The sequence below is a fragment of the Peromyscus eremicus genome, chromosome 12, assembly GCF_949786415.1.
Source record: "Peromyscus eremicus chromosome 12, PerEre_H2_v1, whole genome shotgun sequence".
Taxonomy (NCBI): domain Eukaryota; kingdom Metazoa; phylum Chordata; class Mammalia; order Rodentia; family Cricetidae; genus Peromyscus; species Peromyscus eremicus.
The window spans coordinates 77,512,258-77,527,243 of NC_081428.1; the positions used below are offsets into that span (position 1 = coordinate 77,512,258).

At 51.3% G+C, this 14,986-nt stretch overlaps 1 protein-coding gene across 1 annotated transcript in view; it reads left to right on the forward strand.

The window, feature by feature from the left end:
• Ppm1f (protein phosphatase, Mg2+/Mn2+ dependent 1F) overlaps positions 1-14,094 on the forward strand; it is a 30,514-nt gene extending 16,420 nt beyond the window's left edge. Inside the window, exons 4-8 of the mRNA XM_059277467.1 lie at positions 2,927-3,129; positions 4,016-4,204; positions 6,471-6,614; positions 11,087-11,180; positions 12,289-14,094. Coding sequence (XP_059133450.1) covers positions 2,927-3,129; positions 4,016-4,204; positions 6,471-6,614; positions 11,087-11,180; positions 12,289-12,668 — 1,010 coding nt within the window. The 3' untranslated portion in view covers positions 12,669-14,094. The remainder of the gene's footprint in view (positions 1-2,926; positions 3,130-4,015; positions 4,205-6,470; positions 6,615-11,086; positions 11,181-12,288) is intronic.
• The last annotated feature ends 892 nt before the right edge of the window (positions 14,095-14,986 follow it).

The window sequence follows — 14,986 nt, forward strand, 5'->3', positions numbered from 1 at the left end:
ACCTGCTGGTAGGAAGGAGAATTACAGCTGACAAGCCAGGCCTTCACCAGGGCCTGTGGAGACGGGAGGAGTCTGCCCTGCCCTCCCTCCCTGTCTGTCCCAGAGCTGCCATGCAGGCCTAGGCTTGTGGATTTGAGGGCCTGTGGCAAGCCTGTAGTTTCCAAGTTGCTCCTGCCCAGCTGTATCGGCATGTTCTGTGAGACTGTCCACAGGCAGACATGTGACCACAGCATCTCTGCCTACCTGCCAGCAGCTCCCTGTGATGGTTGTGAAGACAGACCTCCCAGGCAGTTCCTGAAGTCAGGGCTGTAGCCCTTGGCCAGAAGTCAGGGTAGGGCTCCAAGAGCCTGAGGCTGGGCGTTCCTGCGGGGCTTGCCTCCTCAGTTTTAATTGCCCTTTCTTTGCTTGAACAAAATTCAAGTCTAAACCTATTGCTGGAAATAGCAGTGTAGCCTGAGACTGAAAAGGAGGCAGCCCGGGCCTGGAGACCCTGAGAGAATGAAAGACCTAGGAAGTGATGTGGTTAGAGACTGGCTGGATTAGGGGCACACAAGTTCATCAGGAGGTTGCACTGGGTCACATTTAGAGCTGTGGTCCCTAGGTTGGGCCTAATATAGTCAGTCCTCCAGCTCCTGAGCCTGCCACTCCCACAGCTGTTTGTGAATGCTTGAGTGGTGCACTGTCCTGGACGTGACCTTACAGCAGGCTGTACATTTCCTGCCCCCACCTTGATAGAGGACTCTGGTTGGATTTATCCTTCTCCTTGCTCGTGGCTTTTCTTCTGTGGCTCCCTCTGGCTTCCTTCCATGCCTTCCTTCTTCATAGCCACACTTCTGCCAATTCATGTCCCTCTGGTGTGGCCTTTGATGTTTGAACTCTGTGGTTTTCAGTTACCTGACCTTGAACTGCCCCCTTAGACGATGGCTCTGACTCACGTATGCACCCAGACAGGCAAGAGGGCTTTATGCATTGAGATGAAGTGAGGCCTGAAAGCTTAGCCCCTGGAGTCTCCTTTGAACTTGATCCTTGGTGGTCTCTCCCTAGAAGCTAGGCTTTGTGGGACTTTTTTCCTTTTAAATCTGAATTCAGCTCTGCACAGCACATTACCAGGTCCAGCACTCAAGAGTGGCTTGAGCCCCACTGGCTGAGGAGCAGAGGGAAAGGCCACATGGGGCAAGCACTTGTAATGGGGAACTGGAAAAGTATTAAGCCATGTACATATGGGGAGTCGGGGAGCCCACAAATGTAGCTCCTGGGGTCCTACTGCCTGTGCCTTGGTTATACAGAGAGCATTTCTGCCCATTTTTTCCTGGAACAAAGTGATTTTTTTTTTCCGTGTACTTGTGAATAACTATATATGTCATTTTCTGTCGTTCTCAATTTAAAATCGTATCATAAGTAGTTTCACATTCTCGTAAACTTTGTAGTGTCTGTCTGTGCTGCCATGTAGTTTTTCTTGTGTGTGGTTCTGCAGACCTAACTCAAGCGGGTGGGCTAAGCAGAGGCTCCGTCACCAGGGTCCACCCCAGCCCTAACTGGGTTTTTGCTTGCTTGCTTGGTGTGGGGCTTGGGTTGGGGTGGGGAATTGTTCTGTTCTGTCCCATCCTTTAAATGAACTTCGTTTTGAAATAATCATAGGTACACATGCAGATAATTATGGAAAAAAAATGCAGAGCTATCCCAAATGCACTTGACTCAGTTTCCTCCTGGTAATAGCATACAAAACTGTAATAGTTTGTCACACACAGGATCTGAACATGGTCAGACACATGACAGTTTCCGTATCACAGAGATCCTTCTACAGGCCGCCCGGATTCACCTCTCCTGCTGTATACCCAGCCCTAACTCCTGCAGTGACTGCTTTTCTCCATTTCAGTGATGTCATTTCAAAAAAGCCTGACATCTGGGGAATGGCATCTTCCATTTGGTGTGGTTCTCCGGGGACTGACCTGTCTGGGCCACCTGTCAGCGCTTCCCTGCGTTCTGCTGCTGAACCCTCCCCCAGGGTCTAGCTGCCGAGTCATTTGTAGGTTGGAGGGAATCTGGACAGATGACAGGTTTGGGCTGTCACAGATGAAGCTAGTGTGATCCATGCACTGTTCTCGTGGGAACAGCCCTCATTTTCTGGGGTTCATGCCAAGAGCACAGTTGCTGGCCTAGAGGATAGTTGTGTGTTGAGGTGTGGAAATCGTTTTTCTTCTTATTTCTTTTTTTTTCTTTTTGGTTTTTTTTTTTTTTTTTTTTTTTTTTTTTTTTTTTGGTTTTTTTAGAGACAGGGTTTCTCTGTGTAGTTTTGGTGCCTGTCCTGGAACTCACTCTGTAGACCAGGCTGGCCTCAAACTCACAGAGATCCGCCTGGCTCTGCCTCCCAAGTGCTGGGATTAAAGGTGTGCGCCACCACCGCCCAGCAGAAATCTTTTTAACAGTAGCTCAATTTTTCATCAGAAAAGGCAGAATTCACTTATGCCTCTGTCATTGGACCTAAAGTATTTCTAGTTAATGGGCAGCCCCCCAGACATTTTTTTGTCAGCAGCAACAGACTTTCTTGCCTAGTTTATAGGTTAGTGTGCTAAGCTTACCCTGGTTGGTGAGGTGGGGCCCTTGTAGGCTTGAGTGGTGCTATTTTTTTTTTTATTTTTTTTTTTATTTTTTTTTTTATTTTTTGGTTTTTCGAGACAGGGTTTCTCTGTGTAGCTTTGCGCCTTTCCTGGAACTCACTTGGTAGCCCAGGCTGGCCTCGAACTCACAGAGATCCGCCTGCCTCTGCCTCCCGAGTGCTGGGACTAAAGGCGTGCGCCACCACCGCCTGGCAAGTGGGGCTATTTAAACCCAGGGAACACGGCAGGAAAGGAGTACGGGAGAGTAGCTAAGCCCCAGTTGTATGGTTTTGCTTTTTGGTTAACAATTTCTCCATCATGCCCTTCAGTGTTTGATGCCAAAGGCCTGGCACGGAGCTTCTTTAACTGCCTTTGGGAAGTATGTAGCCAGTGGCAGAAGCAGGTGTCCTTGACTGCCCAGGCCCCTCAGCGGCAGTGGCTGGTTTCTATCCATGCCATCCGGAACACACGGCGCAAGATGGAGGATCGACATGTGTCCCTTCCTACTTTCAACCACCTCTTCGGCTTGTCTGTGAGTGTTGCCCCAGCAGAGCCCAGACACGGGCAGTATAGCATGAGGGTGGGGCTGATGCAGAAGGTGAGGAGCCATGAGTGCTGAGAGAGCTGCCGGCCAAAGCTGAGCTGGGGAATACTGAGAAGTTGCTGTCCTGCGCTGAGTGCGAGGCAGCTCTCAAGTACCACCCTGTGGAGCCTGAGAAGCTAGTTCACAGCACCAAGCTTCCAGGCACATTCCTTTCCACAGCCAAAGACTAACCAAAGCCAGCAGTTGGCTGTGTTTATATAAAGAGGCCAGGTGCTAGGTTCAGACTTGAATTGCTGTGTCTCTAACAGTGAATGCCTCCTGATGCATCTTACCTTGGGTTATGTCTGCAATAGCCTGGAAGAGCTGTTGAGCCTGAGGCTCTGAGGGCTGACCTTTCCTAAGCCTCGCTGTTTGTAGTACTTGAGCAGTTTGACTTGTCTGATGGTAAAGGCCATGCCAGTTCTTCCAGACCCTACTTGTCTTGGGTGTGTTTTGTTGCCTGAGGCTAGGTCATTTATGAAAAATGTATTTCTGCTCTGGAGACTGAGAGGCTTTATGTCATGGGCTGCATCTGAAGAGGGCCTTCATGCTGATGGGAAACTCTGCAGAACACCAAAGCAGTGAAGGCTATCACATAGCAAGACAGAACAAGTTTCCCAAGGAGAAAAACTCCTTGATAGTCTATTCATCCCTCGGTGGATTGATCCCAGTTATCTCCCAGAGATCTCCCTTACATACCGTGGGGATGAGGTTTCCAACATAACGAAGTGTGGACAACTCTGCAACCATAGTGCTACCCTAGCTACTGCCTGGAGAACACCCTCCCCGATGAGAGCAGCTGCCTCGGGCCTGACTCCCACCGTGTTCCCACCAGGACTCTGTGGACCGCGCCTACTTTGCTGTGTTTGATGGTCATGGAGGAGTGGATGCTGCAAGGTATGCCTCGGTCCACGTGCACGCCAATGCTTCCCACCAGCCAGAGCTGCGCACAGACCCGGCAGCGGCCCTCAAAGAAGCCTTCCGGCGCACTGATGAGATGTTTCTCTGGAAAGCCAAGCGAGAGGTGAGAACGGGCACTGAGTCTAAAGTGCTGTTTGCAGAACTGTAGCTGTTAGCATCAGAGAGTTCTGGTCTCCATAAAGGAAGAAAAATGAAAGTGACTGGTGGTTCAGGAAGGAAGGGTCTCACAAAGCACAGCTGGAAGTCATTCATCCCTTCAGGTATGGGGCTCAGTTTTCATTTGAATGGAGGCAGCACAAAGCTTGCCTGTTGTACCAGTCTTGTTTTTTATCACCATAACAAAATAATTGAGGTTGGATCACTTTATAAAGAGGGTTGATTTTGTACGTGCAAGGTACATGGCCTTCTTGATAATGGCCTTGCTAGTAGTATGTCATGGTAGCTCAGAGCAAGAAATGGGGAAAAAGAGAGAGATAGAGATAGAGATAGAGAGAGAGAGAGAGAGAGAGAGAGAGAACACAAATGTGCATGTGCACGTGTATGGATATATATGTATCTCTGGTCTCCCTCGGTCTCCCAAAGCCACCAGGACCTAACTATGATGAGATAGCTCTACCCTGTGCCCTATCCATTCCTTATCCAGCCCCAGTCACCTCCCGGTGCTCACCCCAGCAAAGTCATCTTCCCCAGTGCTGTAGCTGATGCTTCGACCTTCTTAGTACCTCATGATGGAAATGAAGTTGTAGCACACACAGACTTGAGACCTGCAAACCACAGCACTCCTGGACCACCGTGCTGGATCTCTACAACACAGACACGGTCTGCCAACCCGGCGAAGGGCCACCTGACTTAAGACCCAGGCTGGTTCCTTCCACTGAGGGCGGTAGAATGGCAGACAGGTACTAAGAATTGATCATTTACAGCTCCGCGAGCAGAAGTCACAGGGCAGAGAGGCAAGCCTGGCTTCCCAGGAATCTGAGTCCCAGCAAGCTCAGTTTTAGGTACTCTGAATTACCCCTGCTAGTCTGAGCTTTGGTACAGCCCCCAGCTAGCCAGTGCCAGGAGAACGTAGGCCCTGTAGGTGAACAAGGCAGCCTTGCGGGCCTGGGCTCCAGACTGGCTGGTGTGCCTGTGGAAGGTAATACTAACAGAGCTTGGGTTTGTGTCACCAAAAGTTCAGCAGCTCTGGGAGTGCTGGTCTCACCAGGATCAACAAGATGTCAATTCATCAAAAAAAAAAAAAAAAAAAAAAAAAAACAACCAAAAAGAAAATAGAAAGCATGAGTAACAAACTGTCCCAGTGCCCCTTGTTCAGCCAGGTCTCGACGGGCTACTGGGAGCCACTGGGTGCTTTTCTTCTTGGAGTGACAGCTGTGTGTAGGCACGAGGCCCTTGTTTATGAAAAAAGACCATGGGCCTCTCCTCTGTGGCTAAAACCGACCTCACTGGGCCTCCCAGCAGCAGTGAAGACAGGGTCAAATGCTGTGGCCATTTTTGACATTGAGACACTGATGCTTTAGATGCTTAAGAAACCAACCCCAGAAATGGGCCTGCAGGGACTGTGCTCAGGCCAGCCCAGAATCCCGCAACAGCGGCAGGCAAAGAGCAGATGGCCACTGGCTGACAGTGAGCAAGGAGGCCACGCTGCCCAGAGTCTGGAAGACCTCAGGCCCGGAGCTTCACTGGTAGAGGCCACCCTGGAATAACAGAACACTGGAGAGAGATTCTCAATCATCATACACCGGCCGAAAGACCTTAGTGGAATACAGCAGAACTGAAGTCTATTTCTCAGCAGAAAGCTGTGGAACATCTAAAACTCTAGGGGCAGCCTAGTGGCCTCCGTCACATCCAGCAGGCCACCGAGATTAGGGTTACCCCTCAGAATAGAGGAAGACGTTTCCTAGGCAGGTGTTCAGTTCCCTTCCCTTGCCTCCTTCTTGGTCAGGATCAAACTTAAGGGCCTCACGTGGGTAGCACAAGTGGTCTACCACTGATCTGCACCTTCAGCCTTTTATTTTTTCATACAGATTTGCTGAGATGTAATTCGAGCATATGTGCAGTTGAAGAAGTCTGACTTGTGCGTACACTCGTGAAGCCCCACCTCAGTATTGGTCATGCCTAAATCGTCCTGCTCTCTGTGGCCCCGCCCACCCCTGCCCTTCCATGCCCGTTTTCAGTATCAGTGGTCTGCTTCCTGCCACCGCAGACCATCCTGCCAGTTCCAGCGTTGGGTCTGAAGGGGGTCCTGTGGTACATGTCCTCTCCATACAGCATGAAAATGAGCCTGAGTATGGCTGTGGGGTTCCTTTGTGGAGGACCGCCTTCCTCCTCAGTCCTCGACTCTCCATGGTCTCCCTCTCTCCCTGCAGCGACTGCAGAGCGGCACCACAGGTGTGTGTGCACTCATCACAGGAGCAACCCTGCACGTTGCCTGGCTCGGAGACTCCCAGGTCATTCTGGTACAGCAGGGCCAGGTAGTGAAGCTGATGGAGCCACACAAACCCGAGCGACAGGTAAGCGGTGCCCTTCATCCAAGCTTAAGACATTCTCAGACTCCTGCTGTGCTGAGCCCCAGTTGGGGACCCATGTCTGGGGACCCCACGGGGAAGTGGAATGCCAGGAGGCCCCAGCACAGTATTGTTGGGGTAAACCAGAAAGTACGAAAGGATCCAGAAGACTCCCAGTGCTCCTGCAGAAGGGCAGGGGTCCCATGTGAGCCCTTCCTGGGAGCCCAGAGTTTCAAGCAAGAACAGGACCTTGTGCCCTAACAGGCAAACCCAGCAATGGGCCTGTGGGGCCTGCGCTCAGGCCAGCAGAGAACCCTGCATCAGTAACAGTCAAAGAACGGATGGCCACTGGCTGAGAGTGAGCGAGGAGGCCACACTGCCCAGAGTCTGGAAGACCTCAGGCCACTGGCTGAGAGTGAGCGAGGAGGCCACACTGCCCAGAGTCTGGAAGGTCTCAGGCCGCTGGCTGAGAGTGAGCAAGGAGGCCACACTGCCCAGAGTCAGGAAGGTCTCAGGCCGCTGGCTGAGAGTGAGCAAGGAGGCCACACTGCCCAGAGTCTGGAAGGTCTCAGGCCCGGAGCTTCAATGGGGAGAGTACCCTGGAATAACAGAATTCTCAAGCCACTCAGCCTCTTGAGTCTTGAGGTCCTTACCTTGGACATATGAGTTCCAAGTGCTCAGGTTCTGATCTCACAAACATGTCTAGACTTTCTCCTAGAGTCAGAAAGGGAATGCACACTCAAGGAATGCCTCTACACCACCTGCCCAGCCCTGCTTTCCCTGTCCTCCTCTCTGCCTGTGTCACTTCATTGTACAGCTGGGACCTCCCTCATCAGCACGCAAAGCTCCCACCCTTTCTTACAGACACATAGCGTGGCCTTCCATTCACAGTCCAGGCCCCAAGTCACAGACATTCACCAAGATTCTCTTCTTCCCGTTCTGAAAGGTGGCATCAATGGTAACTATGTACATCACATGGTTCAAGCTCAGGTGTCTGCACAACAGGTTTCCAGGAGTAAGGATGCTAAGTCACGGCAGACATACTAGTCTTGGAAATTTGCCCAGCTTCCGTCCTCAGCCTGGACCAGCCTGAGCCGAGCACTGCTGCTGCTGAGAGTCCATTGTCTACAGTCTCAGCAGTCCACGGAGTCTGCCCATCTGCTCCATGGCATTTCATGGAGAGAAGTAAACAGATGCCTGTTCACTCCAGATAAAGTATTGGTGGCAAACCAGAGTCACCTCCCCCAAGTCTAGTGGGTGAACCAGGCGTTTATTAGGATTACTTACAAGTAACTTGAAGCTGCATCATGGGAAACCTACACCAGGCTCATGAAGGCATCATCCCTGCAGCTTCCTGCACAACATTCTGGGCTCCCCAAACCTTAAAAACCCAGTGAGCTTCTCTCCCTCCAAAAGGGTCTGATTCAGTTGGAAGGAAATTGTTCAACACCAGCTGGAAGGCAAGAATACCTCATTCTTTTCTTTCAGAGTGAGTTTGTTTTAGTTGTGGGGGGAGGGGTTGGTTTGTTTGTTTTTTAGGTAAGTTCTCCCTAGGTAGCCCTGCCTGGCCTAGAACCTGCTGTATAGCCCAACCTAACCTCAAATTTGAGACAGTCCTTCTGCCTCTGCCTCTGCCTCTCAGGTGCTAAGATTACATGTGTGAGCTACCACACCCAGCCTTCCAGAGTAAATCTGAGCATATTTTGTTGTTGTTGTTGTTAAAATTTCATTGTTTTATTTATGTGCAAGAGTGTTTGCCCACAAGTATGTGATCTACATTTGTGCCCAGTATCTGCAAAGGCCAGGTAGGGTGTCAGATGCCCTAGAACTGTAGTTACAGGCTGATATGAGCCACCATGTGGGTGCTGGGAACTGAACTTGGGTTCTCTACAAGTGCAGCCAGTGCTTTTAACCACTAAGCCATCTGTCCAGCTCTTGAATATCTTTTCAAAAGTTCAAGATCATTGCATTCTTTTCCTCTGTCTGTCCTTTGCCTGTTTTTTGCACTGACTGTGGGCATTGTGTCCATGTTAGGGAGGTCAGCTCCTGCCTGAGGACTTGGCCGTGTTCCCCACGCATCCCTCTTCCGTTGTGTAAGGACAGGTAGCAGGCAGAGATGTGGCTCCTGGTTTGGGAGGCACATGTGCTCATGCTAGTGTATAGAAGAGAGAACCAAGGTTCAGAAAGGTTCAGTCACTTATCCAGAGCACACAGCTGAGGTGATAGCCTCAGCCACTCTCTTTCCACCACAACTACCAGGGATTGATATCTGCTCCCTGACAGGTCCTCCTTCCTTGGGCAGGTAAACTATAACCAGTTCTGGATGCATACCAACCTTTGCCCAGGAGCTGGATATTTTATTCCAAAACCTGCAAGCTGTGTCCAATAGCCCCTTTTTCCACCCAGTCCTGAGTCCTAGCTTAACCCTTCTGAGCCTGAGGGTTTGTCTGTCAGACAGAGTCCCTTGATGGCATGGGCTGAAGATGGAATTAGTGTCTGCACAGCAGAAGCATACCTATGGGTCAGGTGTCTGCTGACCTGTAGCCTGCCAGAGCCAAGATCAGATCCGAGCTCCTTCCCCATCCTGCCACTCTCGCCTGTGATCCCTGTCACTGCCTGCCAACGGCCAGAAAATCAATTAGACGTCTGTACAAAGACCCCTGCTGGAGCCAGAGCCACAACAGGAACATGTGGACCTGGCAGCCTGCAGAGCTTCAGAGAGGCCCAGCAAGCACCACAAGTGACTCTGGGGTTGTGGGACTCATGATGGCTTCTTATCCTGCAGTTGTCTAAACAGAACCCACCCCACTCCTGGGCTCAGTTAGGCCAGCCGGCATTTAGTGTCTACTTCGTAGGATGCTTTGCTGAGGCAGCACGATGATGAAATGGGACCTCGTACCCTCTGCCCAGGCACTCTGTTTGGTGGAGAAGCAGGGCACAGCAGTGAGCGTGTAAGACCCAGGTCAAGTACTGTGGAGAAAGCACATGAGGCATGGGCTGCGTCGTGAAGACAGATGACACTGCAGCAAGTCAGTGATGGGAGAGAACAGATGATGCACCACTGCCCTGCAGAGTGGAAAAACTCTACAAGGAGTCACTACCAACCCTCATCAAGGCCAGGCCACTAGAGGGCAAGCTGAGGTCTGGTCTCAAGAGTGGGCTGTGAGTTGTCGATGGCATCTGCAATTACAGATCAGTGGCCTCAGGAAGGAGGAGTCCAGGCTTTGAAGAGGTAGGGAAAGGGCCTTGAGAGTCCACCGGGATGCCGAGGTGCTCTGAGTGGCACTGAAACCTTGTTGATACCAGGGAAAAGGGTACTGTGGTTGTTCATAGCAACTGCTGTGCCATCTAGCTTCAGCTGCAGAGAGGCTGTTTCAGGAGGTGGGGAGGATAAAGCAGGAGGAACCAGGGGAGGGTGTCAGAGGAAACAGACAAGGATGAGTTGCTTACACCTGGAACAGGCATGAGCATAGGGCAAGGCTGTGGTCAGTACAGACCGAGGAGGGATCCAGGAAAGGGAAGAAGGGCCAGGCTAGGGCCAATCTCTGCAAGGCCAACCAGCTCAGCACATTACTCTAAATCCTGGTGCTGTCACCGGTGCAGACTGGATGGGCCTGTCGGCACTGAGGCCTTCGCTAGGGATTTCCAAATTGCTTGTCATGGTGGGGATCATTGGCCCTGGTGCCCAGTTAAGCCCTGTTCCCACAGCCAAATATCTCAGAACCTAGAGCTTCAGAAAGGAGGGTTCTGCCCCAAGGGAGATGTGAAGATGTGATTTCTAAAACAAATAAAATAGGGATATGCGTGACCTCCCTCATCTAGGAGATGCCTTGCCCCAGAGGGCATAGGGTATATACACCAGCCTCCAGGAGACAAACTACATCTGGAAGGCTGCTCCCCAGAGGGGACTGACAGAACCAAAGAGAGTTTTGAGATACTAGTGGCTAGACCACGCCTCTATCCATCCCCTTGCAGTTAGGGTTGGAACGCCATGACCTTCTAGCAAACAGACAGTGCCTAGGACTGAGTGGGGAGGGGTGACCAAGGGCTGCACACTGGGCTGCCTCTGACGGCCTGGCTCCAGTGTGTGCCCTGTCCTGTAGCCTTCTGTACACAGCACACACTTCACCCAGCAGTTTTCAAGGTAGACCTAGAAGCCCCAGATTAAAGTTGAGGGATCTGCCCTCCAAGTCTGAGCTACCCCTGCTTAGAGACACATCATGGCTTACATGGCTGGCCCTTCTATGCTGCCCCATTTCTTGATTAACCGACCATTCCCACAGCTAAAAGATAGTGAGGTTAGTTACAGTTGACCCTGTTTTAATGATGTCTGACTTGGATATCTAGCTAAGCCTCTTGACTTGGTTCAAGTACTTTGGCTTCAAGTGTGTCTTAGGACTGACTTAGGTTCTATTTATATAGTAACATTTGAGCCCCTCCCCCCACTCAAGTCCCCACCTTATGACTGTCTCTTGCAGGATGAGAAAGAACGTATTGAAGCACTGGGTGGCTTTGTTTCTCTCATGGACTGCTGGAGAGTCAACGGGACCCTGGCAGTGTCTAGAGCCATTGGTAAGGGAATACAGTGGGGCAGCTGCAGGGTGGGGAGCCGCAGGCTTACTCGGGGACTTAGGGCGGAACTGTGTTCCTCAAGTACTCACAGCATGTAGACCTCCTAGACATACAGTCGAGCTGCCTCTAAATAAACCAGGATAAACTAAAAACACCGTGTTCAGAATGTGATCCACCCAACCTAGTGGACCCCAGCTCGGCACAGTCTAGGGGAGTGTCAGCAGCTGCCTCCAGGATCCCAGCTGCTTCCTTGGCACTGAGAAGGTTGGACCAGGTCGCTGTTCCCAGGAGAGGCTTGGGTTCAGGGTGCAGCTTGTGTTGACTGTGAGTACTGTCACACACTCTAAAGTCCAGAAATTATTAAGAAGGAAGGGTGTAGCTCGGTTGGCAGAGTGCCTGCCCAGCACACAAGGAGTCCTGGGCGCAGTTCCTTAGCCGTAGTCCATCCCAGCGTTCAGGAGGTGGATGGAGGAGAATCAGAACCTCAAGGTTATCCTGGGCTGCATAGGGTATTTGAAGCCAGCCTGGGCTAGAGACCTTGTCTCCAATAATAATAAAGTAGAAACAGAAAGTCAGGGGCCCTCTCTAGGCCCCCCTAAAATATAGTAGGAAACCCCTAGCCAGGGTTAAATATTCCATAGATGAGGTTCTTCTTTCAGCCCATTCACACCAATGGTTCTTTTCTTCCTCCAAAAACCATGTTCAAGGTCCATTTTCCTCTGTATGCCACCACTGCTGGGACCCAACTCAGACACTACACCTGCCCCTTCCAACAACTCCACCTCCATCTAGTCCTTGGGAGTTTGGCGTCTGCCCTCTCACCTTCCTAAAGAGTCTTTGTTGGCTCCTTCCCCGTGGCCTGTCTTTATGCTGCTGTAGCTGTTTATCTCTGGACACACTGGGGATGGCAGCCATTCCTGGAGCAAGAACTGCTCCTGTAGAGCTGGGGGATGATGACTGTGCTCCCAAGAGGGTGGGAAGCACCAGGAGGTGACCCCTCAAGAGCCAGCTGGGCTCTGCACCTCCATGCGTGTGGGGATGGTGATAGGAGGTTGGTCCTGGGCCTGTGGGCAGTAGGAAACAAGACTCTCTGTCTCTTCTTTCCCAGGGGACGTCTTCCAGAAGCCCTATGTGTCTGGTGAGGCAGATGCAGCATCCCGAGAGCTAACAGGCTCAGAAGACTACCTGTTGCTTGCCTGTGATGGCTTCTTCGATGTTGTCCCCCACCAAGAAGTCTCGGGTCTTGTCCACAGCCACCTGATCAGGCAGAAGGGCATCGGGTTGCATGTTGCTGAGGAGCTAGTGGCTGTGGCCCGTGACCGGGGCTCCCATGACAACATTACAGTCATGGTAGTCTTCCTTAGGGACCCCCGAGAGCTGCTGGAGGGTGGAGCCCAGGGAACAGGGGGTGCCCAAGCAGATGTAGGAAGCCAGGACTTGCCCACTGGCATCTCAGAACTTGAGACCAATACCTCACCAAGAAGCTGAGTGGTCCAGGCCCCCAGCCCCACCCTAACTCCTCCTGCCCTTGTGATTCCCCCCCTTCAAAGACCTTAGATCCAGCAGGTATAGTGGGCAGGGGTGCATACCCTCACAGCATCCCCTTAGTACCCCAGCCCTTCATGATGCCTGCCACAGTCTGTCCGCAGAACTGCAGTAGGCAGCAAGTGGATCTCAGAAGGAAGCATAGGAAAATGATCTCACTGAAGAGAAGATGGCTGAGGTGGTCCCAGCAGTACGGGGCTGAGGACAGAAACCACAGGCACCTGTTGGCATCCTAACCAAAAACACAGGTCAGGTCTTAGACCTTCACACAGACCTTTTAGGCCCATCCTGGGGTAAGGTCTGCAGCCAGGTGTCTGGCCTGGGCTTGTGGCTTCTCACTGTACCACTGACCCACTGCCACTCTTAGCTGAGTTCAAAGGGTCTTGTAGACCTCTTTCCCTTGAGCATCCTAGGGAGGTGAAGTCAGACGTGTGTGAGTGTGTGTGTGTGTGTGTGTGTGTGTGTGTGTGTGTGTATACACTTAGAGTTATTGCAAGGAAAGGTCTAATCCAGAATCAGTATTCAGGTTTTATCGTGTTTTATCAGTGCCAAGCTGACCCACAAGGTCATGTAATTTAAGCTAAGCTTAGCATTTATTTTATTCCTGAAAACTTAAGTATTTTACTTTTTTATGTATTCATGAAGACATTTGCAGTATTACTGGGGTTTTTTGTTTTGTTTTTTGTTTTGTTTTGTTTTATTTTCCTAAATCAGGATGGAAACAAACTTTTCAGGTTGTGTTAACAAGCCACTTAAGTGCCTTAATCAGCTTTGGCGTAGATGAGAGCTGCTGGGGCCCAGCATGGATCCTGGTGGGTGTGTTCAGGTTCTCAAGAAGGCAGCACTTGCTGTGGGAAGGTCCTTTTGTGCTTCTGGGAACCTCAGAACTTCCTTGAAGTGATCATCAGAGGCTGTGACTGTGGGCATCTTGGGTGACAGTGGCCTCCTTGCCCACCATTGAGGTCTGGCTGGATCCCACCTAGGAAGATCTCACTGCCCTTGGACTAGAAGTTTCAGAATCTTAGTATATTTGTCATTACATTGAGTCATTGAGGACAGTGCATAGTTAAGGGACTTTGGCCAGCCCAGAAGTACACCTCCTTGGGCGCTAGCAGTCTGCCGCCACGGTCACCACCTGTCTCCTGTGGCTGGTGTCCTTCCCTTCTGGACTCTGTCCTCTCAACCTGAGCAACATGAAAGAGTGCCACATCCCTAGAGCAGTGGGTGGGAGGTGCAGCAGTGATGCCTGGCTGCTTGGAGAGCTGTGATGTATAAAATCAGACAAGGAAGCCAGGCCTAGGGAAGGACACCCAGAGCAGGACTAGGGAGGTTGTGAGCCAAGGCTGCAACATGCAGACACCAGCAGGTCCAGAGGACAATAGGTGTCTTAGCAGAGGCGCAGGGAGGGCAGCATTGGGAGGAAGCTTCCTGTGAGGTCCCCATAGAGAGGATGATAGTCTCAGCAAGGTTTGCAGAGCTTTGCTCAGCACACCTAAACCCTCTCTCAAAAGAAACAAGGGCACACATGCTTTTGATCCTGAGGCAAGTACACTGCCCAGCAGTGTGGGAGAGCAGAGCCAGCTTTGGTGGGCACACCACCTGAATGCTTGGCCTTCACCCATTCCCACAGCAGGAATGGAGGAGTTGAAACCATGTAGTTGATTCCTTGGTCAAAGTCTCCTGATAGGAAGCATCCTAAACACTCAGATAATTGCCCACTGTAAGTGACTGGGTATTGCTCAACTTGAAGGCCTGGCGCCCTCTCAGCACAGGAGTGTGGTTGTTGGTCCAGCCTGCCTGTAACAATGACTTTGATAGAGGGAGATATTGACTTTGGTTTTCTCCCTTTTTTGCCAATCTTATTCTGTTCATTGCTGGTAAGAGTGGAATTTAGGCCCACATAGATGTCCCTTGATGGTCTGATTGATACTCACATATAAGGTTGTGCCAGAAATCAAGGCCTCAGTGTAAAGGGAAGCCCTTTCCAGGCTTCTCTGAGTGCCTCTCCTTCCCCTCAGTCCATCTGCAGTGTTGATAGCCAAGCCTCTGCTGGGGAGTAGTCCAGAACCAACGTTAGGCGCTGCTCCATCCTTACCTGGTGACCAAGAGCGGGCACACTCTCCTGCTGTTGTGGGCTGGCCTTGTGCTAGCTCATGGACACGGAGAAGGGCTCTTCTGTCTTGACTGGAGCTGCCATATCTAGCCTGCAAGAGGATCCCCTGACCAGAGTAATCTTCTTAAGTCCCAGCTTTGCCACCATC